We start from the raw sequence: 25088 nt of genomic DNA, 5'->3' as shown, positions 1-25088 counted from the left end.
GCACTAAGAACAACAATTAATAAATGGGCCTCATGAAACTGAACAGCTTCTGTAAGGCAAGGATATTGTCATTCATACAAAACAGCAGCCTACAGAAGAGATATTATTTTTCCCACTACACATCCAATAAAGGGGCATCAAAATATATAAAGAAATCAAAAACCAAATATCAAAGAAATACCCCATTTAAAAATGGGGTACAGCTCTAAACAGAATTTCCAAAAGAGGAAACACAAATAGCTGAGAAACACTTAAAGAAATATTCAACGTCCTTAGTCATCAGGGAAATTAAAAGCAAAACTACTTAGAACCTTCAGTATGACTAACATCAATAAAACAAATGACAGCTCATGCCGGCTAAGATGTGGCGTAAGGGAAACACTCATTCATGCAGGTGGAAATGCAAACTTGTATAGTCACTTATGGTGGTTCCTCGGGAAGATAGGAATCAATCTACCTCAAGATCCAACTATACCGGTGTGAAGATGAAGCTGAATATCTCCTTCCCTGCCATCGGCTGCCAGAAACTCATCGAAGTGGACGATGAACGCAAGCTTCGGACCTTCTATGAGAAGCGCATGGCCACGGAAGTGGCTGCCGATGCCCTGGGTGAAGAGTGGAAGGGTTATGTGGTCCGAATCAGTGGCGGCAATGACAAACAAGGTTTTCCCATGAAACCAGGTGTCCTGACCCATGGCAGAGTGCGCCTGCTGTTGAGTAAGGGGCATTCTTGTTATAGACCAAGGAGAACCGGAGAGAGGAAGCGCAAATCTGTCCGAGGACGCATTGTGGATGCCAATCTGAGTGTTCTCAACTTGGTTATTGTAGAAAAAGGAGAGAAGGATATTCCTGGACTGACAGATACTACTGTGTCTCGTCGGTTGGGACCTAAAAGAGCTAGCAGAATCCAAAAGCTTTTTAATCTTTCTAGAGAAGATGATGTCCGCCAGTACGTTGTCAGAAAGCCTTTAAACAAAGAAGGTAAGAAGCCCAGGACCAAGGCACCCAAGATTCAGTGTCTTGTGACTCCACGTGTCCTGCAACACAAACGCCGGCGTATTGCTCTGAAGAAAAACAAGGAGGAGGCTGCAGAATATGCTAAACTTTTGGCCAAGAGAATGAAGGAAGCCAAAGAAAAGAGCCAGGAACAGATTGCCAAGAGGCGAAGACTGTCCTCGCTGAGAGCTTCTACTTCTAAGTCTGAGTCCAGTCAAAAATAAGTCTGTAAGGGTAACAAATAAATGATCAGACCTTGAAAAAAAAAAAAAAGATCCAACTATACCACTCAAAGGCTTTTTCAGCATCTAATGAAATGATCATGTGGTTTTTATTTTTCAGTTTGTTTATGTGGCGGATTACATTGACAGATTTTCCTATGTTGAACCATCCCTGCATCTGTGGGATAAAGCTGACTTGATCATGGTGGATGATGGTTCTGATGTGTTCTTGGATTCGATTTGCCAGCATTTTATTGAATATTTTTGCATCAATGTTCATGAATGAGACCGGTCTGTAATTATATTTCTTAATAATGCCTTTATGTGGTTTGGGTATCAGAATAATTGTAGCCTCATAATAAGAAGAGTTTGGCAATGTTCCTTCTGTTTCTATTGTATGGAACAATTTGAGGAGTATTGGTATTAGTTCTTCTTTGAAAATCTTGTAGAATTCTGAGCTGAAACCATCTGGTCCTGGACTTTTTTTTTTTTTTTTGATTGGGAGACTTTTGATGACTATTTCTATCTCTTTAGCAGTTATAGGTCTATTTAATTTGCTTATCTGGTCTTGATTTTGGTAAGTGATATTTATCCAGAAAGTTGTCCATTTCCTTTAAGTTTTCCAATTTTGTGGAGTACAGGTTTTTGAAATACGACCTAATGATTCTCTGGACGGGAAATAAATTATTCTTAAGGGTAGGCCACATGACCAGCAGCAAATGACCAACAAAAAATGAATGTCAATGTCCTCTTTGGAGGTTCTTTGTCTAATAATGTCATATCATTGGGACTTTTTCTTTTGAATTTAATTACATACACACAGACAGACAGACAGACAGACAGATAAAATCTTTGTGCCCTACGTGCCTTGGCATCTATTTACAGTTGGAGTTCTGATAGGATTCCTGAGTGTGTGAAGGAGTGGGTCTCAATGTCTACATTTGTTTCTTGTGCCTTTTCATGGGCTCTTTTCCTTCTGTTTGTATTGCCCTGTTCTGATGGGTTGGGGTGTTTTTTAATCTTATTATACTTACTATCCCTTGGAAGCCTGTTTTCTAATGAGAGACAGAAAGGGGGTGGATCTGAATAGAAGAAGAGTTGAGGAAGAATTGGAAGGAGTAGGGGGAGGGAGAAATAATCAGGATACATTATGTGAGGAGAAAAAAATCTATTTTCAATAAAAGGGGAAAACAGAAAATGTAAAAGCAAAAAGTAAACTAAAAAAAAGACTTCAAACTACTTTGAAAAGGGGGACAAGTATTTCCCTAGCCCAACAGAAAGGAACTCCGGTGTGTGCTGGATATGGTGTGCAGAGCTGTGGGCTAGGACAGCAGACAAAGAATGGCAGCAATGGTGACTAGGGGCTGGACAAGGAGATGGTACCTAATGCATCTGGAGTTAGGGGAGAGATCACAGAGGAAATGGTACCTAATGGGTCTGGAGCTAGGTGAGAGATCACATAGACGAAGCTTTCTCTGGATCAGGATGGATGGAAGAAATTTTTCTAGAAAGATGGAGCAGAATCCCAAGAAGAGGGGTAAAAATGAGCAAAGATAATTTAAAACAAAATGAAAAATCAAAAACTTGTGTTTTCTGTGTACCTGTTCAGCCCCCAAGCCCTTCGCAGCCAAGGCTTCTCTTCACACAGGCTCAGGGAAGGAGGGCTACTCCGCTTTAGGGCTGAGGAACCTGAGACAGGCAGCTGCCCAAGCAGGCTGCAGATCCGAACTACTTCACAGTGCCCCATGCCTGTGTGGGAAACAAGAGTGGAGGGAGAAGGGTCCAGTTGGCTGGGTGAAGGCCTCTTGGCTGAGGCTGGAGAACCGGGTGGTTCAACTAAAAATAGAAGCTGGGTCAGAGAACGAGGATTCCTGTGGGCCATGGTATAATCTGAATTCCTTTTTCCTACAGAATCTTCCGGAGCTGGTCAGACGGCAAATTCCTGAGCTTTTATCTTCACCTATGAACCAGAAACTATGGATTCTAAAAGGATTTCCTCTTGACCAGTGGTTTTCAACCTTCCTAATGCTGAGACCCTTTAATACAGTTCCTTGAGTTGTGGTGACCCCCAACCATAAAGTTATTTTCATTGCTACTTCATAACTGTAATTTTGCTACTGTTATGAACTGTAAATATCTGATATTTGAGATATCTGATATGGGACCCCTGGAAAAGAATAGTTTGACTCCCAAAGGGATTATGACCCCCAGGTTAAGAGCTACTGCTTTTTGTTTTTGTTTTTTTTTTTCTTTCTTTCTGGTTTTGGTTTTTTGAGACAGAACTTTGGAGCCTGACCAGTATGAACTCGAACTCACAGAGATCTGCCTGTCTCTGCCTCCTAAGTGTTGGGATTAAAGGCGTGTGCCACCACCACCCAACGCCCAGCGTAGCCATTGTTTTTGACCTTTTACACCCTAAAGGCTGAGAGCTGCTGTTGTATGTGCCAAACAGGCACATACTTTGAAGTTAGGGAAGGAGAGCTACAGATGAATTTATTTTCCAGAAAGTAATGGGTTGGAGATAGGGAGGCCTTAATACAGATGCTCAGTCCAGAGTTTCCTGTGTTGTCCAGCGCAGGTGAGCATCTCAGTTAGAGAAAGACAAGGATACTGGATTGAGCAGTATGTGCCAATCCCACCTAAGAATACACGTCCGTTTAAACTTCAGAATGCAGTCCTGTGTGGACCCAAGGGCTTGTGTGGCTGTATCTGGTTAAGATGAGGTCATAGTACATTAGCGTGAACCTAATGATGTCTTCGTGACAGCGACAAGGAAACTGAGATGGTTGCAGACCCCGGGAGACATAAAGGAAATGAGACATGTGCCAAAGCAAAGCAAAATGACATAAAAACTCTACAAAAATACTACTGAGTTCCTTTGGTACTGCCCAACTACTCCTGGACCTGGGGACTGATCTGGGATGTGGTTAAAACACCCAGTGAATTGGAAGGGGGGGGTGTTTTGTGTATGTGTTTGTGTTGTTTAATTTTGGCTTTCTTTTTGTGTATTGTTTTTTGAAAAAGAACATAAAGTTGGGTAGGTAGGGAGGTGGGGAGGAGCTATGAAGGGTTGGAGAAGGGGAACTATCATTCAAATGTATTATATGAAAATATTTTTAGTTAAAAATGGCAAGAGGAGCCATGTGATGGTGATGATGGGGCATGTTAGGACAGTGCAGTCCTAAACACAGAGTGCCACACGCACCTGCTTCCAGCAGCAAGCTGAGACTGGGGACACTCTTCCCTCGGAGCCTCCAGGAGGCAGCCCTACTCACAGCTAGATTCATTTGAGGGTTTTGATGTTGTTTTGTCTGTTTGGCCTCGTAACTGTGAGAATAGATAAACCCCATGTGGTTTGTCCTCCAGAGGCTCAGAGGGTGCTGGGACCTTTGAGAAGAGGCAACTCTGTGAGAGACTGCCAGGTCCCTGGAGGTGCTGTCCTCAGAGGGGATGGCGTTCTTCTGGAGTGAGTTCTCACAAGGACAAGGTGTTATAATAGCCGAAGCCTGGCCAGGTCTCTGTGGTTTCCTGTCTAGTCATGCTATCTCTTGCTGCCGTGGGCGCACTGCCATGATACCATCTACTACTGAGCCCACACCAGAGGCCAAACCAATGGGGGTTATATGATCTTGGATGTTGAGCCTCCAAAACTGTAAGATCAACAAAACAGTTTTTGTTTTTGTTTTATAAAGTTACCTAGCCTCAGGTATTTCATTCACCATGGACAACAACAACAGATTACCACAGTAAATTTCTGCTGTGTTGTGTCATCTGGCTTGTGTTCATTTTCTGAGGACACTCAGAATAATTAAGAAAAGTAATGCAATTGTATGAAGTGGCAAGATGCTGAAGACCAAGAGATCAGATCGGGCAGAGAGTGTGTGAGCAGTAACTGTTCAGAAGCATAGAGTCGTGTGGTCAGCGATAAGGCTGAACATAGTGATAAGATTGAACAGGACATAAGTTTGGATGAAGAAGACTGGAGCTTATTCAAACTTGGGCACCTACCTATAATAAGACTGTTTTCTCAACTTCAAAGTAGGGACAATATGGCCAACCATAGAGTATATATTAAGCAGACTGAATGACATACTTTAAGGAAATCTGTTCTTTTCCAAACATGGAAATTAAAAATGAAATCCAGAAAAACTTGTCCAACAAGCAGCCCCAAGCCATAATCACAACCCTAACCCACAGAGAGCCCACCACGCAGGCTGGCGATGGAACGAAGCTCGTGTTCAGCCTCCTTCTCCTGCTGCTGGTATCAGTGCCAAAGATGAGCTGAGCTGGGAAGGAATGCACGAAGGCCCAACAGAGCTTGGCCTCTCGTCAGAGAAGAGTCTGCCTGGCACCAGTGTCTCCCACCGTGGTTAGCAGCTTCTCCAACAACGTGTCTGTGGAGTCTACCTCCGCAGGGCCGGCTGGGCAGGGAAGATCAGCAAAGTCCTAAAAGCCTGCCGAGATTTGCCGGAGTCTGGGAGCATTGATAGCTGTGACAGTCCCGAATAGGGAGAGGTGGGGGAAGAGTAACAAGTCCGCGTGGTTGATGAAGTGCAAACTTCCTAGTCAAATGTAAGACAACTGAGAATTCATATTTGAAGAAGCATTGGAAAGGAATCCTTACATTAAAGCATTATTCATTGTTAAACTGAAATTTGAATTTGACTGATGCCGTTTATTCAAATTTGCTAAGTCCGGTGACCTTGGGATCCTTCAGGTCAATGAAGGTTAACTTTGGAGCCAAGTCAGAAAGCAAAAACCCTGGAGAAGCCTGAGGGCCAGAACTTTGCCTCATTCTCTGAGGGTATGTTTCCTTGGTCCAATTTACACAAGTACTTGGCTTGAACTGGCGCCGCCTCCACCCTTCTGCAAGTCCAACCTTGAAAACTATTGCACATCGTCTTTCTCTATGCATATGAACAAGTCTCCTTGTTTCTGGTCCCCGAGTTTCTCACTGTAGAACTGGGCTATAAGCTTCTATTCTCCTGAACTTGTCTTCTCTGGGCTGACTGACTCCACGCCAACCTCAAGAGAGCTTCCCACCAGTTAGAGGGGTACCCTTGCCCTGAGTGAAGCGGTGAGACAGAATCACTGGTACTCAGGGAAGAGGAGAAACTAGGGCTATTCTCAGCAGCAATTCCAAACATGTATTTGAGTTGAGTATGAGCTAATACATAAGCCCTTGGATGTTCCAATCTCCCAAAGTTAAGGTCCTATGGAGTTTATAAATCCTCTAATGATTTGTTAAAAATCTGGATGATTGGATCTTATAATGCAATATTTTAGTATTCAAAGACTAAAAATGACTCAAAAGGTATCCTGTGTAATATTTCTGACCCAGTTAGCCTCTTCTATGGAACATGAGCCTCTTTGAGCCCATGACAGAGCCAGCTCCGTAAGTATGTAATGGGTTGCAACATGCATAGGGCCCTGAACTTAGAAGAACCCTACAATTGGTTGAATGCTATGCTGTCACCATCTTGAAACTCCTGATAACTTCTGAACCAGAGGCCTAGAACTTAGACACCTGGCTCTGTAAATTCTGTGCCTGGCCCTGTCCTGGAGGGATAGAATATGCCTAAGATAGGAGCATAGCACGCTTCAATGGCAGCCTTGACAACCTTTGTGAGAGAGTGACACTGGGAAGTGGTGCCATTTGAGAAATCTGGTCACCCAGGTAGGCATGTGGACACCTGGAAGACTGCTCATCCCAGATGCTGACAGAGAGCCACACATGAGGCCCGTCAGGCCCAGGACAGTCAGCATATCCAGAGAGATATGCGTTTGCACAGATACGTGTACACAGCACAAAGTCCAGAGACCTATGGTGGCTGTGGAGCCTCCTGGCCTTGGCCACAAGCTGGGCCGCCATTTTCAATCCCACAGTGAGCAGTATCTTCCTCACCCCCCTCCCCATGAGCCTATTGTGGGTGGGTCCTCGCCCAAACATGGGCTTGGTTAATGGGCATGGGGAAGCACTGGGATTTCCATCAGGGAATCCCAATCAGAAGGTGTCCCTGGGTTTATCTACTCTGCTTGCTCAGCATTCTTTTCCTTCTTTGGTCTTCCTGCTCAACGATCCCCTCACCTCACACTCTGGACCCATCCCCTTCCAGCCCCCAAACCCTGACACATCTGGATTCCCACAGCCTGGTAGCTGAACCGAGCAGAGGTCAGGGAGGGGAATGGCCTTTCCCACCCTCTTTTGTTCTAGTCCAGTGGCCTGGCCTAACATCTTTGCTATCTTAGGCCATAGGCACTAGGGACCAGCTGTCAAGCCAAGAAGCCAGTGGGAAATTCAGCAGCACCTGCTTTTTGTTTATTTCTGATGGGAAGTCACGAATAACCCCAGAGTGCGGGTTGTGTTTCCAGCTGTGCTTCCAGCCCTGTGCCCTGCTGGCTTCCACATCCTCTGCCGCTGGCTGTGGCTGGTTGGATAACAGCTACGAATGAGCCCAAGTCGTGCTTGGCTCGATGCCTGCTTGTCTCCCTTTGTATTCCTAGCTTGGCTGCCATCAAGCACCCAGCACCCAAATTCAGAAAATATGTTACTGGACTCAGAGATGCCATTCCAGGTGGGACCCGGAAGCAGTGCTAATGGGTAGGGGTTGATGGTTGGGTTCCAACACCCCAGGGACAACAGGATCCACTTTGAGATACCAGACTTCGGTTGGAGAAGAACATCTTTATTAAAAGTCACCACGTTATTATCAACATCTGCTGTCTCCGTGAAGACAGTGCAGTGCGCGGTGAAGATCATAGACCTGGGTCAGACTACCTGGACTTGAACACGTCACTATGACACCTGGTAACTCTGTGACTATAAGGGTAAGTCGATACTTAATGCCTAGTGCCCAGCAAGTGTGCAATAACAGGTGAAACTACTATCATATTTTTCAATGCAGTCCTCAGTATAACGCACAAAGGCAATGTTTCTCAACCTAAGTCACGACCCCTTCGAGGACCAAACAATACTTTCACAAAGGTCACATAGCAGATAATCTGGACATCAGATATTTACATTATGATTCATAACAATAGCAAAATTAGTTATGAACTATCAATGAAATAATGTTATGGTTGGGGTCTGCCACAACATGAGGAACTGTATTAAAGGGTCGCAGCATCAGGAAGGTTGAGAACTGCTGCTCTAAGGGATGGACACCGGCAGGTCTTAAAACTAACCTGTTGAGGGGACCCAGATGGTAAGTGACAGAGTCCAGCTTGAATGAAAGCCCACGCATCTGCCCCACATCACACCATTACACCACCCATGGTCGAGGGGGAGACGGGAGAAGGGCCCGAGTCAGCATCTCTGCCGGCATTCCAACCCCTAAGATGTTCTTTCAGTTTCCCCTGGGCACTGATGGTGAGGATGTGGCTGATGCAGGAGAGATGTCTCTCTGGGACAGCAGTGTGGCAGCTTGATTTAGCAACGGAAAGAGTTAGAGAGACACGCTTGCTGGGTTTGTCTACACTTCCTCTGTCATTCACTAGGCTCTTCTGAGAGAAACTCAGCAGAGTGGCCCAAGACCAGGTACCTCTAGGAAGAAAACAGAGGCAGTACTTTTAGGCTGTAAAATGGTCCTTTGCTAATGGTTCCTGATAATCCCCCCAATCTCGGTTAAGTGTTCCTTGTGTGGGCTGTGGTTGAAACCAATACTCCTGGGGGACCTGGCTTTTCTTCCCTCCATCTGCTAGGCTCTATCGTCTCCAGTTCACATGAGCATCTGTCCATTCCAAATGGAACCTACACCTGTGAGAGGTAGTTTATTATCCACATGGCTTCCCTGCTTTTGTCCTCTCCTAAGCTAAATCGGTCGGCGCATTGCTAGGTCTCTTGCGTTTAAACCCTGACAGGAACGCTTGATAAATTTCTGCTGAAGTACATTGTTTTACATGTTGAAACAGGGAATTTTTGTAAGCCCACTATTTAGAAAACAAACAAATAAAACCCACATACAACTATTTCAGAAATGCTACCCCACAGAAAAGAAACTCTCTTGCCAAAATGCCACCATATAAAGAAAGTGATTGAAGGGACACAGTGAAATGCCACCTCCTTCATACCGAGCCTCGGAAAGAAAATGAAGAGTCTGTCTAACTTCACAGACCTCTTTTCTAACCATTCATCGCTTTTAAAACATAGAGCAAATTTTATTAAATCATATAATGTTACGTTTCCTTATATAATACTAATAAAGTTACTTAACCACTTTTGGTGTTAAAATTATTTTAGGAGGGCTGGGGAGATGGTAAAATTCTTACGGTGCAGGCTGAGGACCTAAATCCAACTCTCAGAACACACATTAAAAACGCTGAGTGTAGTAACGCCCAGTTGTAGCCCCAGCAGTTGGAAGAGACAGGGGGATCTCGGGCTTGTTGACTATCCTGTCTCATCTACTTTGTGATCTCCACAGCAGGGAAATACCCTGCTTCAAAAACCAAAGTAAATGGCTCTGAGAATGACACCCAAGGTATCATCTGGACTTCGTGTGTGTGCGCACATACATGCACCCATCCCCACATATGAACACACACATATAACATTAAAGGAACGTTTAGGATAGTGATAAATTGAAGAACAGTCAAGGGATATCTAGACTGGCTATAGAAGACCCACGTTCTTGAGTACAAGGTTCACTATTTCTGGGTAAAAGAAAATAAATAACTTCTAAACTCATTGGCTGAGAGCTGTAATAGCATTCTCTTCTCTCTCATGGTGTTTGCGGTCAGGAATTCGGTTCTGGCTCTTGAGGGTTGACAAAACACGTCAGCAAGAGTTGTAGCTGCCTGAAGCTTAGAGTCCAGCATTCCCAAGAGGGCTTGCTCACTTGATGGACAGACTGATGCTGACTGATGTCAGGAATTCCCAGCTCATCTCTAAATCCGCCTCTCCATGAACTGCTTGCATAGCCTCAAAGCAGAGAGAGCTGTCATCCCCCCAGGATGATCTGACAGACTAACCACAAGGCCATTAGTCATCCTCTTCTCCCCTCCTCTCTGCCATGCTGCTATGGCTCCACAGGCCAGGCGTGAGTCAGTATGGGAGGAGAGGACTTAGAACATGGCTAGAATGCAAGCAACAGTGACGGCCTCCTCCAAGGCCCCGCAAACTAGCCCATTCCGGGATGGTTTCTGCTCTGCTTTGACTATGTCCTCAAAAGAGCCACTTGTTGGTGAGCTGTGGATGTGCTCAGTAGCAGAGCCTGCTCTTGCCTAGCCAGAGCCTGGGTTCATGCGCTGGAAAGACAATTTCCATATTCACATACTAATGCTGTTTGGAGGTGCAGGTGGAGTCTTTGAGAAGTAGCTAAGGGTAGACCCCAGAGATGGCATCGGTGGTTTTATGAGAAGAGACATAGGCTTGCTGAGCTGTCTTGCCGTGTGATGCCCCTGCCACGCTATCAGTAACAATAAGGCTGTCACTAGATGCTGCAAGCATGTCGGAGCCATGCTCTTGGAACACCCAATCTTAATGGCCATAAGTCAAATAAACTGTCTTGTTGTTGTTTGTGATTTAGTTTTGAGATTAGCAAGGCTGGCCTTGAACTTGTGATCCTCCTGTCCTGGCATCTGTAGTGCTGGGAAAGCAGATGGGTACAATCTTGTCCCTGGGCATATTCTACTCACTGTAAATTATCTGGGTTGAGTTGCTTAGTCCATAACAGAGAATGGACTAAGACACTGTTTTCTCTTCTTCTCTTTGCTATGATCAAACACTCCAACCAAAACAGCTTGTAGGGGGAAGATGTATTTCAGTTTACACTTGAGGGGACAGTCCATCATGACAGAAGTCCGGGCAGAACTTCAGGCAGAACCTTGAAGGCAGGCCTACTTGCCATTTCACACAACATTACTTCCAGTCCAGGAACTCACTTCACAGTCAAATATATACAGCAGGAGCCAAGGACGTTCCTGGCTCACTGGCTGAAGCTCAGCTAACTGATTTATGTAGCCGGGGACCACCATCCAGGGGAAGGTACCATCTATAGTGGGCCAGTTATTAACAAAATAATCCTCCACATGCATGCCAGCAGGCCCCTCTTACCTAGGCCACTCCTCAATTGAGACCATCCTCTGAGATAACTTTAGGCTCCGTCAGCCAAGTTGACAGTTGAAGCTACAGAGTACCTCCTGCAACCCTGCAACCTTGCCGTATGTGTCAAGTATTCCGTTCTTATTTTCCTACAATTCCCAACATCATCCATCTCCCACTAAAGGCTCCATCTCCCCTTTTCACTCACTAATGCAGAGAAATTCAGAGTCCAGTAGCACTCCAGTGATCACTTCTCCCAATTCCAGACACCTCTTGAGCTCCTCTGCTAACAGGACCAGCCAGTGTGTTCCTCTCCATTACAAGACTGTCTACACCCCGAAGATAAGAACTATGTCTTAGTTTTGAGTATCTGCTACACCCAGAATAAAGCTTGCTGAATAGCACTATCCCTGGATACTGCTTGAGATGGATCACTTTTGGCCTTTGGGTTCCAGCTTTCTTGTGTATATTTACTGGGTGATTTTAAGCTACTTGCCACTTTTTTTCACCATAGCAGAACATGGTGCAACAGCAGTGTCTCTTCGCTTTCCCAGAAGCGCTACTTTCTGCTCTGGAATGCCGGGAACACTGTGGGAAGCCAGGACACCTATGCTAATAGAAGACCCCTGAAGATGGGGTGAAAGAGACGGTCAGGTTCAAGGGTTCACGAGTACTTCCAAGTTACGTTTCTGAAGGGAAAATCGCGATGGCAGTTCAAGACAAACCCTTTCTCACTCTTCTGCTTGAAAACCCCACTGGCTCAGCAGAGATTCAGCTGCTCCTGTCTGTGCTCAGCCGCACACAAAGCTCCTGACTGCCACAGCTCTGCTGAATCCTGTCCCGGGGCTTTCTTTTCTTATCAGCTGTAATTATTTACTTTGGTGGGGACTTGCCAAGCAAAATCTAGACTGGTGCACTCTGGAGATTCCCCCAAACTGAGCTCAGGTTCTCCTCCAAAGTAGCATCACACTAAGCGTGAACTGTTACCAAGGTTGTAGTCCCAAGACGCTCAGAAGGAAAGCTACCACGACACTGTTACCATGGGGAAGGCTTCTTATGCCACGCATTTCTTCCTAAAATAGTTAATCCTGGAGAGAACGGGAATCAGACAAATTACTAATGTCTCCTTGGAGCTTTATTTGATGTACTAAATCACATGGCAGAGAAAGATCACACACGGGAAGTTCTGGAGGCTGCCATTTTAGATCAGTGGACAAGAAACCCACCTGGAGACCGATGGCCCTATGAACAGCCCCCAGCGCAGCCTCAAGTTTAAGTGTCCCAGCTCTGTCATGAGGTCTTGAGCTTCTGAGGCAAGAGACCCATAAGATAAATTCCTTTGCTCCTGGCCCAATAAGCCTTCTTCACTACTAAAAGGTGCGTCTTTACGGGAAAGCGCTCTTACGGCTTTCCCTCTGGGCACTTGACTACTTTGGCTCAAGCAGGTGGTGTTTTCCCAGGTTGAGTCCTTTGTGTAGGAAATGATGTGGGATTTTGCTGAGAGCGATCATTCAAACAGACAACCCGTTTTCCCCAAGTTACCCCGAGGTACACTGACCTCATTATTTGCTCTCATGCCAATAGATGCTTACTTAGGGTGCCTCTTTCTATAAAGACTCCCCATTGGCCCATGCACCTGTCATCTCTCTGTCTACATTACTGCTGTGTACTTTGCGGGGGAGGGTTAAAACTTAATAGTGTCAAGAATACAACATCACGTAAAAAGAACACCTAAGACAGGCTGGGGTGGTGGGAGTCGTGGGTGACAGATGGTGACAGGAAAGGTGGTGAGAAAAGACAGCTTGTAGCCTGAGGGCCAGAAGGCAAGGGACAACAACAGCCTCCACCATCCATACTGTAAGTGACGGTTAACGGAGTTTTCCCTTCACTCTTACAAGGATCTTAGCTCCACCTTCTAGATTTAAAAAGTCAAGACTCAGGGCATGAGGTTGGTCATATTAAAACTTAGCAACAAAATCATTTCCTCCTGTTAGCACCCCTTCCCAGTGTCCGCCCAGGTAAGGTGATCAGTTGGTGGGGTGTCCCAGTCAGCACTGGTTTTCTCCCCAAGGACACATTCTAATGGGGTTTTTGTTAAAAACTACCTCAGGGGCTCCTGCCTTGGGAAGACCACAGTGTTTCTCCCACAGGCGTCTTCTATACTGCTAATAGGTGAGCTGGAGGAAGAGCTGAGGAGAGTGAGTTTGTGGTTATTGAGAGACCGATGTTCTGAAAGAGGACCTGGGTTCGGTTCCCGGCACCAGCGTGGTAGATCACAACCACGTGTGACTCCTGATCCAGGGGACCAGATGCTCTCTTCGGATCTCCTAGGGTACCTGACACACATCTGGTGTACATACATACATGCAAGCAAACCAGTTACACACATAAAACAAATATTATTGGAAAGGGGGATGTAAGAGTGTCCTTGGGCCTCTCCAATCACAGCACTGGGCCACTCTCTGGTGACACACACAGAAACCACAGCAGCATTCTGGGGCTGAAAAGAGCTCCAGGAGGCAGCCTGAAGTAGCCTGGGCCTTCCCTCTAGTCTCCTTCTGGGACACCCCACATAAAACCTTACTTTCCCCAACTGTGTTGTTACCATAAAGAGGCCAGCAGAAACCCCTGTCCTGCCTTCCCTGTGCCACTCACCACACCCCCCCATTGACACGGTCTGTTACCTCTGCCCAGCATCCTGCAATGCATTTCCTACCTTCCTGCAAGGAAACCTCAGAATTCAAGCTGCTATGCTGTCAGAAGGAAGGAAAAAAATGCAAATGAACCACTTTGCCCTAACTTTGGTTTCTGTTTCCTCTTCAAGGCCTTGCCTAGTTTTACCATGAGCTTGGCCAAGACTCAAAGGCATTTAACTTAATTGTCTCCAGGAACCTTAGCTGGAAATCAGGCACACACATGTCTGCCCTACTCAGTAGGTATATCCTTATTTGGATGCTGGGATCGCTGTGGGTCAGCAGTGCACAAACAAACCGACCGCTCTCAGTAAATGAGGGGTGAAAAGTCACCTGGGCAGGGTCCCCCGCCATGTAGAACAGAAGCTGGTCCTCCAAGCTGGGCCTATCATGAAAGTGCTAGCAGAAGGGGGAATAGGGACACTGCCAGCTCAGAAGCGCAGAAGGGAGTTGCCATTCATGTCAGCCTCTGCAAGTCTCCGAGGAGATAGAAACTTTCACCTTCAACAAATGAGCAGAACCCTCATCAGCAGCATCTATGAGGAGAGCAGGGTGGGCCACCGCTAATTTGCTTCAAGAATGGTTTAGTCCAGATGCCCCGATGGCCGTATGGATACTACCAAATATTAGATTGTTGTGAACTAAAATGCTTTATGCAGATCAAAGGTAGGCAATCAAGGGTTGGGGAGATAGCTTAGTCCATAAAACTACGTCTGCCGAACCTGAGTTCAATCCTCAGAACCCACATCAAACAACCAAACAAACCAACAAAACTGAGTATGGTTGTATATGCTTGTCATTTCAGCATGGGGGAACAGTTAGGTGGATCCCTAGAATTCACTGGCCAGCCTCATCTACTTAGCAAAGTTCAGACCAAAAGATAGACGGGCAGTCAATGAAAAATGACATCCCAAAACTATTGGGTAGCATACACACACATACACAGGTGGGCAACTGACTTGAACATCTCGTTCCGACCCGCTCACCATTTCATTTTTTATTTATTTATTTATTTATTTATTTATTTATTTATTTATTTGCTCCCAGGTGTCTCTTGTTATTCGTTTGGCAGAAGAAAGTACCCCAGACTTTTAGGCATTGATAACCCCATTGTTAATGGTGCTGGGGCATCTCCTGTCATCATAACCCATTTATTTGGTGGCTTCCCTATCTGAAAGGTAAGTCTTTTAAACTTTACATGTACCTGGGGGAGGTGATAATGCAAACAGAAGTGCTTAGAATTCTCCAGCTTTTATTAATTCATATGCAGTACCTGTGGGTCTAATTGTTAGACATCTTTGGCGTGAAGGGGACTGCAATTCAGACAAAGCTCTGATGCTTTTCTTTTGCTCTATCTAGGGAAGGCGGCTGATTGCATATTAGTTTGGGCTTGCAAGCATGTGGAATGGGAAGGTGCTGAGAACATTCAGTTTTCTGAGTTTTTTAGAAAAGAGCTGGCATCTGCAGACTCCAAAATACTTGGACCAGATGCCATGTCCATCTGGGGTCTGGTAAAGGTGCACCAGGCTGAGGTGCTACAAGGTTGGGCTCACGTCAAGTCTCCGACCTACACCATGTCTCCGCCCTTCCCTGGAGTCTTTTACAGGGAATGTTTGCAAAGACTAGAACCGAAGCTGAGGCTTTCTATGCCCTTAATCCCTAAAGAAGCAGATTCATAGGGAGTTTAGGACCTTGAAAGGAACACTAATACCTTTTGCTGAACAGAGCAGCTTCATCAGAGTAACAGAAAGGGAGAGGCCATGGCTAAATTTGTTTTCCCTGCAGCCTGTGGGCACATTTAGAGAACACGGAGTTGGCCCGGCATGCAATCACGGTGCTCCAGGCTCAAACACTCCAGCCCACACCCTCCCATTCTCGGCCACTCCTTAGTTTCGACTTTCTTTTCCTTTGTTCCTCCACAGTCAAACTTGTTGGAAGAGTCTATCCTCTGTCTTCACTAAGATAACTCCACGCTTCTGAGAGCCCTCACTTGACCTTGCGAATGACCCCCCAGGCCACTGGCCACCTCACGATGCCACGTCCAGCAGCCGTTCAGTCTCGCTCAATGCGTTCTCTTCCTTTATACCCTTCTGGATCTTCCTTTTCCGTAGAGTTCACTGACTCTTTTTATCCCTTAGATAATATTTCCCTCTTTGTTTTCCTCTTTATGTATTTAGAGAATTTTTGCTATTTATGGTGGAACAATCTCTCCAGAAAGCCTTCAGTTGAATAATTTTCTTCCTTAAGACCTTAGGCGGGAATCAAAGATCGTCTAGGTACTGACTTTCCAGCTTCCCTTGCAGCAAGTACACACATTCAACACCGTTTCTGACGATGAGGTTTGAAACATACTTTTGAATAGAGAGACAGACCCAAAAACATATACATTGGCAGGCTCCATTCTATGAGAGTGGATTCTGATGAGACATTCTGCTATGTTTAGGTTCTAGATTTACTACTCAGCGGAACAGCCTGTCTGTGTCCAGCATTACAGTGGTTATCCTAAGGATAACCCTCAACTTTCTTGAGACCCTTCTCTTACCTTCCCTTTTTAGAGTAATACCATTACATCATCATATCCACAGTCTTTTGTATCATCTTGCTGACCAAAGCTCCTAATTATCGTCTGACTTTGTCTCCTCCACGCCCCATAGCACAAAATTACTTTAGGATTTATTAGCATTCATCGGCACTATTAGAATAGCTTATTAGTGAGTTTCTTGACTTCTTGCCTTTCTCTCTCAATCTGATTTGCACTGCTGCTAGAATTGCCTTTCCCCAATATGAATTGGACCCTATACTTCTCTGTTTAAAACTGTTCTGAACTTTCCCATTGATTTCAGGATAAAATTTAAACCCTTTAACATGACTCTTTACCGCCACCCTTACACATGACATGTTGTTTTAATTTCTAGACCTTTGACCACTATGATCTCCAGCCTTATTATCCTGACAGTAGTGTTTGTTGTCCCACCAAGTGCCTGTGGTTCTGGCTGAGACCAAAGACTGGGAGATACTCACCCCAGAGGGTGGAAATGTCTGCCTCCCTGAACCCTGTGCCCAGTGTCTCTAGAGTGAACAGACCCCTAAATGCCTCCTTTCCTGTTTCCCTTCTGTGTCCGCTGTGTTGATGGACACAAACGAGGGGAAATGAAGAAAGATTTATTTTTATTTTGGTTCCCAGTTTCAGAGGGTTTAATGGACGGTCCCTTGGCCTTGGCCCATGCTCATGGACAGAACATCATGGTGATGGGAATTAGTGGTAGAAGAGCCTTTTCACCTTGTTGTGGGTGGGAAACTGAGAATTCAGCAACAGGAAAGGGGCATGGAAAAAAAACAGAGTTCCCCAAAGATATGTCCCTAGTGATCTCCCTCTAGGCAACTGCCTTCCAATGGCCATGAAAATTTGAATCTATCAGTAGACAAAGCCTTACATTAAGCCAGAGTCCTAGTGATAGGCTCCTCCCCAGAAACACCCACACAGACACGCCCAGAAGTGTGTTTCCTATCTCTTAGGTTTTTTGTGTTGACTGATTTTTGTCAACTTGACACAAGGTAGAGCTATCTGGAAAAAGGAACCTCAGTTGAGAAACTGCTCCTTCCAGATTGCCTTTGCGAAAATCCGTGGGGTTGTTTTCCTGATTGACCATTGACAGAAGAGCACAGGCACCCCTAGGCAGGTAGCTCCATGTTGTACAAGAAAGCAAGCTGAACAAGACGCGAGCATCAAGCCAGTAAGCAGTGTCTCTCCATGGCTTCTGATTCAGTTTCTGCTTCCAGGTTCCTGCGTTGAGTTCCTGCCCTGACTTCCCTCAGTAACAGAGTATGCCCTGAGAGTTATAACCTAAAATAAACCCCTTCTTCCCCAAGTGCTTTTAGTCATGGTATTTTAGGACAGCAATAGAAGCCCTAAGACAATAATGTAACCCAATCAAGTTGACAGGATTAACCATCAAAGTTTCCTAACACATTTATTTATTTATTTATTTATTTATTTATTTATTTAACAAGCATTAACTGAATTCACTCAGTGCTATGCCACAAGCCGGTAATGGCATTGAGTGGCCGGCACAAACCCACATGAGTGCAGCCAGCCTATTTACCTGGGCTTCTACACTGTGTTCTGAGTTTAAGTTCCCAGAACCTCACCAACCCACTCAGAGTCTCCCACCTCCCTTATTCCCCATTCTCCTGTCTTTTCCCCACCTGTCAATCTCTGGCTAGATGAGAGAAGCCCTGCTTTGTGGTGTTCGCACATTTCCATGGTAAAATACCCTCACTAAGACTCACTTCACTGCTGACATGATGGTGCCCAATGTGCACTGTAGACATTGGCACAGTGGATTCTCCATGAGCCTGTAGGAGCCAGGTCTAGCACACCATGGCCTTCGTTCTTTGTGTCTGTTAGTTCTGGGTCCAGTTACTCCCAGCTTAATTCCTTTTATCCAGCTTTATTCTTCATGCTTGACCATGTGTGTTTTTCCTCCTACATCTTTTCTCTAGGGTTCTCTTTTTACCATGTCTCTGTGTGTGTGTGTGTGTGTGTGTGCATGCGTGTGTATGTGTGTGTTAGTGTTGGTTTCCTGTGGCTCCTGTAACAGGAGTCTTTGATGATCCCTCAGCCATCAATAATCCTAGCTTCCTGGTGACAAACTTTTGACCCATAGTAAGTGGCAGCTTATTTTCCAAAGAAAAACAAACATGTAATTATTTTGAGGGTCAAATAGCATGCTAGATTAATGTGACAATATGCTGTGCAGTAAGCTGTTCTGTGTGGAAGGGGAGGGTGGTCCAGATCCTTTATCAGAACAGTTCTGTAGAATATAGAGAAAAGAAAGACACCTATTCCATAGGAAATGTGGATTGTTGCTAATAAATTATATTAGGGGCATATCTGCCCGGGAACCATCTGTAATGATCTTACAGACCACTCATGATCATTCAACATCACATGGTCTACAACTATATTCTTGCCTGCGTGATATTGTTGTGACTGAAGCTGGCTGTTAAAGCGTCTGTGCACCTATCTCAGCCCATAGCTCGATTGTGGGGAGGAAAGACAGAAACTTTCTTATGTCTCCTTTATTACCCACAAAATCAAGGAAGTGCTAGACATAGGAAGATGCAATATCAAAGTTTGAGTGAACACTCATGTGTTCAGTTACCCTTCTTAAAACGCTCAAATTAAGCCTAGACTTACCAAATGATTCAGGTTAACTACAAAGTATTTTGCATGCCTTAAAAATATTATAATGAGTCTTTCAACAAAAGAAATGTGTGTGTGTGTGCTTATTTTGTGTGTAGGGGGCACACATCACACATGCTTGTGGAGGTCAAAAGGTGACTTGTAGAACTCAGTTCTCTCTTTCCACCATGTGCATCTCAGGGATGAACTCATCTTACCAGACTGGTAGCAAGTGCATTTACTCAAGGAGCCATCTTTGCTGGCTTTGAGTGTGGTAATTCTGTACTGGTCTCTCACTGGGATTCCTTCTGGAAAGGGATATATTTGGTTTTAAATTTTGGCCAATGTTTCTTCACAGTTCTTATTACCCTTCCCTCACTGCCACTGTATTTGTAAAAATATAGAGTCAAAGGAAACATTCTATGAAGGCAATATTCAAAGTGGATATTTCAACAGGCAGAAGGAAAAAAATCTAAAATCACATTAGCAATTACTTGGAAATTATGTAATACAAGTTGGTCCAACTTGAAGAAAATCAAGTCCAATGTCTAGAAACTCGCATTAACAAAAATTGAAATTAAGATGTGAATTTTCACAGGAGTTGTTTGCTAGGAAATTATCCATCCTCACATCACTCCTAAATTAGCTTAAAATCAAATGTTGGATTTAGAGATGCCCGACTTTCACTCAGGAGAGGAACACAGTATTCTGCTAATCACCCTGCATCTGCACAGCTTCCACAAAACTCTCTGTGCTTGCTGCTTACTTTCTCGGTGAGTAATTTGCCCAAAGCTCTTGATCCCACCCCCCTCCCCTTTCTTGTTCTATTTGAAATGTCTCAGCTTAAAGGTACGTGATAAATGTGGGTTTTCTTATCTTAACACAACAAGGCACCAGAATTGGTCTCAGTTGAAGGAATTTGTACTCTAATTGAGCAAAGATTATTCTTTCAACTCCCCTTTGATATTTGGCATTGGACCAAGGAGTCTAAAATTAGCTGACTTCAGAATCCAGGTGCGGACTAAGTGAAAGCAATTCCATTTGCCCCAGGAAGTCACCGGCGTTGTCGAAATAGTTTAAGCAGGATTCTGGTTAAACTGCTGGCAGAGCCACCCCTTTCGGCAGAGAATGGAAAGCCACCACCCTGAGGAACTGGTGGGGACCACTGAGGGCATCACTTAAGCAAGCACTCTCGGCCTCACAGCTCAGATTGGGATGAGGGACCTTCCCAAACCTTGCCCTGCACTGACAAAATAGGCTCCTTTTTCTTGTCCTGTTCACCCCCGAAAGGCATTCTGGGGACCAGATAAGCATCGCTGTTTCCATCATCACTATGGTGGTTTCCAAACATGTCTACATAGTCTTTAACACTCCTTCCACCCACGTGTGTCAAGCTTAGGGACTCGCTGGCAGCCAGTGCAACACAGCAAACTTCCCAGGGTAGGTTGAAAAGGTGACTCACCTGCCCCTGGTTCTCTTAGGATACTCACTGTGGAAGAAGTCAGATGTCATGTCCGAAGTCTTGGTTCTCTGAGACTGCCATGTTATGAGGAAGCCACTGAAAGAGGCCTAAGTAGGCTCGTTGACTGGCAGTTCCAACATTCATGTGTCTTCTAGGCTGGGACACTGTAAGTATATGAGTGAATGAGTGTCCCGATAATTCCAGGCTCCAACCAGCAAGATAGTCTGGATTTTGAACCTTCCTAGGTGATTCCTCAAACATGAAAGAGTGACAAACCAGTTTTTTTCTGCTGCTTCATAACTCCTGACCACAGTTTGTGAACATATGAAATGGGTGAGGTCGTGTGTGTGTGGTTTTTGTGTGTGTGTGTGTGTGTGCACGCATGCATGCTTTCTGGCTAATGTGTGGTGTGTGATGTGGCAATGGTTACTGGAACAGTCACACTGGGTAATGGCAATCACAACAATGTAAGAATATGGTCAAAATAACAAACTTAGCCTGTGTGAGGCACAGCGGCAGGAACTACAGACTTCCCTTGCTTCTTCCTGGGTCATCAACTGATGCCTGAGGGCCGACGGCTCACCCTCATCCCATAGAGCTTGGTATAGTACTGACCCAGAGCTGAAACCCGGATCTGGTCACACGTAAAGCTCACCCTGAGCTACAGCTGAGTTGGCCATGCAGCAAGTGACCAGACTCTCCTTGTGCCCTCGGTCTGTGTTCTTCCTCCGGCCCCTCTTTCCTTCCATTTGCTCTCTGTAATTCCTGTCTTTCAAAAGATGGAAGGAACCTTTGTGTTTCCCAACCTGGTCTGTTTTATAGCCAAGACCAAGCTGGGCAGAGGTTTTCAGCCTCCGGCAGCCGTTCACCTACCAGGCTAAAAGAACCATGCTACTGCCCCTCAGAGCGAATGCTTGCTTCTGTGAGCATCTGCCCAGCCCTCAGACTGACTTTCTTTCTGAGCTACAGGTAGAATATTCAATAATTCAAAAATCTACTGTTTATACAATCAATCTCTGCACATGAGGTGTGGGTTATGAACACACTTGTGACAAATTACCCAACAGAGTCACAACACTTGTGTGCTCTCACTAGCTCTCGTGAGTGGCCATTCTCCAGACTGCTCCCAGCAGGCCGAACCACAAACAGGTAAGGCTTTCCCAGACAGGAATAGAAATCCACCCCAACGTTGGCCTTCACATCCGCAGGTCCCGTCACAGGACCTGGATAAAAGTGCGCCCCTTTAGCATCTTTAGAACAACTGACACTCAGGAGTGACGCTTCGCTGTGTGCTTAAAGACTGACTTGGGCTGTCTACATTTGTTTCCTGAACTGTATTGCCTTCACTCTGTTCCTCCATCCGCATTAAGCCAAAACCTCAGGTGCTTCTTTCTGGCCGAAGACCACTCTCTTTAAAGGGAGACCTGAAAGAAGCCGCGGACTAACTCCGGCACTTAAAACTGTCACTAGTGCAGGGTGTGAAGGGTGCTGGCTCACCCTAGACATGAAATCCTCCATATGGTCTGACATGTGACTGTAATGATGCCAGCACGGCTATGACGAAGTCGCCCCCTGAGACTCGAAATGGTCTCCGACTTATCTGTGGGGAGCTCCGAGGTTTCTCCTTCCCCGGTTATAGCCACCAATTAAGTCAACAATAAATATATACCACGTACCAGGCATTGGAAGCCCCAAAATGCATCAGACAAATTCTCGTTGCCGTTCACAGATGAAGATAAGCATTCGCAAGCTTGATTCAGGTACACCATCGCTGCTTGTGAGATGTGTCACAAATAACTTCTCATTTATTAGCGATAGGCACTGCCAAAGATTTGAAATGCACGGCATAAGAATAGATATGTCCCTCCTCGCTTATGATATATATAGCTGAATTAGTGGTACCCTCCTGAGTGTTAATTGTCCTGTGTGTCCAGGGAGAAAGGCTGAGAAAGCTGTGCTCAATGAGGACCTTGACTGACTCCACGGTGACAGCTATATTTCCGTGTCTAAAACCTGAAGAGCATCCTCATCCTTTCTCGCAGAGAAGGAACTAATGCCTCAGACTCCCTCTCCAGGAAGCAGCAGAAAAGACCATCATCCTTTGGCTGTGGCAAGCCTTTGTTCATTTGACTTTTCGTTCTATTTTGTTTTCAGGAAAAGAGCAGTCTGGAGTCTGGTATGGGTGTCACAGCAATGGTGACATGTTTATCCCTATGACTTTACTGCTTCAGATCTCACGGGCAAATCAGGTGATGTGCAAAAGCCATCCTCTTCACTGATAATATGTATTTGTTTGGTGCTTTAAGCCTACGGAGTACTTTTACATGCACTGACATGGGTGCCGTCATGGTTTGGATATGAAGTGTCCCTGAGACTTCAGTATCAAATGCTTGGTCCCATTGTCTCAGTGTGCCAAGGAGAGCCCTTGGGAGGTGACTGGATTATATGGCACTAAACTCATCAGTGGATTAATTCATTGATGAGTTCACAATCACCATTGGATGAGCGCTGAGGAGGGAAGACTTAATTAAACAAAGTTGGTCATTGAGAGGAGCTCCTAAAATGATTTGTCTTGTCTTTGTATCTCTTCACTTCCTCTCCTGTGATTCCTGGTGGTCATAAATTGAGTAGCTTGGCTCCACCATAGTGTCCTACTTCACCACAGCCCAGGGACGATGGAGTCAGGCCACCAAGGATGAGCTCTTCTGAAAGCACAGTCGGATTCAACCCTCTCGCTTCTTAATTGTTGCAGGTGTTTTGCTATAGCAGTAAAGAGCTGACTGGCATAAGTACGCTCAAGTCCCTCTAAAGGACCTTTGAGGTGGTTTTTAGGTGAAGAAATAGCCCAGAGTCATCTTGCTCTAAGCCTGTAAATGATAGACCTGAGGCTCAAATCCGGGTCTTCTGTTTGCACACTGTGCTCTTCATGATATGCTCCAGTTGGGAGGAGCAAAGCTGCAGCTACCTGTTCAGTGTTGACCTCTAAAGGGAACGTGAGCATCCCCACACTATCAGGCAGGATGTCTCACGGTTCACAAAGCTTGCTTCTTAGCCATGGAGATGCACTAGCTTCTCCTTGGCCCATCATCTTGGGATCCAGCAGGCAGTGTCCTGCAGAATTTCTTCTGCTTTGGGCACACTGACACCATCATCCTTTACACATGCCTGTGATTACTCCAATCTCGACAGACGGGGACAGCTCCATTTGGAACTTTAACAGGCAACCCAGCCAGGCATGATGGCAGACACTTATCCCAGACCTGGGCAGGCTGAGAAAGGAGGATTGAAAGTTTACTGCTCACCTAGGCTGCATAGGAATGCCTTGTTACAAACAAACAAAAACTCAGAAAAGCATAAGCCCAAATCAGTGATTACTGAGATTCCATAGCTCTAAATCCCCGCTGTGAGGATACCAGAGCTCCCAGTGTCTACCATGTAGGTGGTGAGGTTGACATCGGGGCTTAAATCAGGAATTCTTCTGAAGAAGAATAGAGAAGAAATGCCTTCACACCTGTCCTCACCTGCACGCGCACACACATACACACACACACACACACACCTGTAGACCTACACATCTAAGTCGACCGCGTGTGCAAACTGACCACAGTCACTGCAGTGCTCACCAAACACCATTTAAAGGACTTGTCACCTTGCAACAAAAGTGCCTCATATCCCAGAGCTTACTGAAAGCCAAATCAAATGGCCACTTTAGAATGAATTGCAGGACTCCCACAGTCAGGACATGAAACTTTGGCTTTGTTAATGCTGGTCTTGTGCAAACTTGGAAGGCTGGGTGGAATTCTGCCCTGCGCTTGCAGAGGTTTTCAGAACTGCTCGGTCAGCCTTCCTGGAAAAGCAACCAGCATCCTACTGTATTCCCCCAGCGCTGGTCTTGTCAACACGTGGACCAGGGAAAGTGAATCTAAATCTCGGGCTTCCTTGGATCCCTGAACACAAAGAGCAAAATGCCCGATAGTCAGATAACAGGCGGTGAAAATGTGGTTATTATGTGTGTGTCGGGGGGTGCTTTCCATTCGCTGCTCTTTCAGGAGAGCTTCATGTTATCTCAGAGGAAAAATATGACCTGGATTTTTCATCATTACACGAATGAAAACTAATAGATGTATGTATGTAAAAATGCGGGAGGGGTGCAAGCATGTAGGAGGAAGGGATATTTAATTATCCAGAATTATCTAAGCTAACATCTGGTGGCAGGGGCTTTTGTCTCACTTTATATGTTTGCTTTATGTCCCATCTCAGGGTTATCTGAAACTGCATTGACTTTAGGGCTCAGATTAGATTGGGAATCCCCACAGGCCGGAGCCAGTGTGCCACTGAAGTTCACCTACCCTTGACAAGCAAGAGAGGGGACAGCATGACCCCTGTTATCTGGACTCCTGACACATTTAGTGTGTTGTGGAAAACTGCCGACAACACAAAGATGCAAAGCAAGGTTTTAGCGTTCCGCATAACATAAAGGAGTTGCAGGAAA

At 45.4% G+C, this 25088-nt stretch overlaps 1 protein-coding gene across 1 annotated transcript; it reads left to right on the top strand.

The window, feature by feature from the left end:
* The first annotated feature begins 485 nt into the window (after positions 1 to 485).
* On the top strand, positions 486 to 1249 carry LOC130889762 (40S ribosomal protein S6-like). Its single transcript, XM_057793684.1, has one exon. The coding sequence runs from the start codon at positions 486 to 488 to the stop codon at positions 1218 to 1220; it is 735 nt and encodes a 244-aa protein (XP_057649667.1). The 3' UTR covers positions 1221 to 1249.
* Positions 1250 to 25088: the final 23839 nt, after the last annotated feature.

Source organism: Chionomys nivalis, chromosome 18, assembly GCF_950005125.1.
Source record: "Chionomys nivalis chromosome 18, mChiNiv1.1, whole genome shotgun sequence".
NCBI classification, from domain to species: Eukaryota; Metazoa; Chordata; class Mammalia; order Rodentia; family Cricetidae; genus Chionomys; species Chionomys nivalis.
This window is presented reverse-complemented; position numbering and strand designations above follow the sequence as displayed.

Coding starts and splice junctions, on each gene's coding strand:
- LOC130889762 (XM_057793684.1), top strand. CDS start 486: ATGAAGCTGAATATCTCCTTCCCTGCCATCGGCTGCCAGAAACTCATC.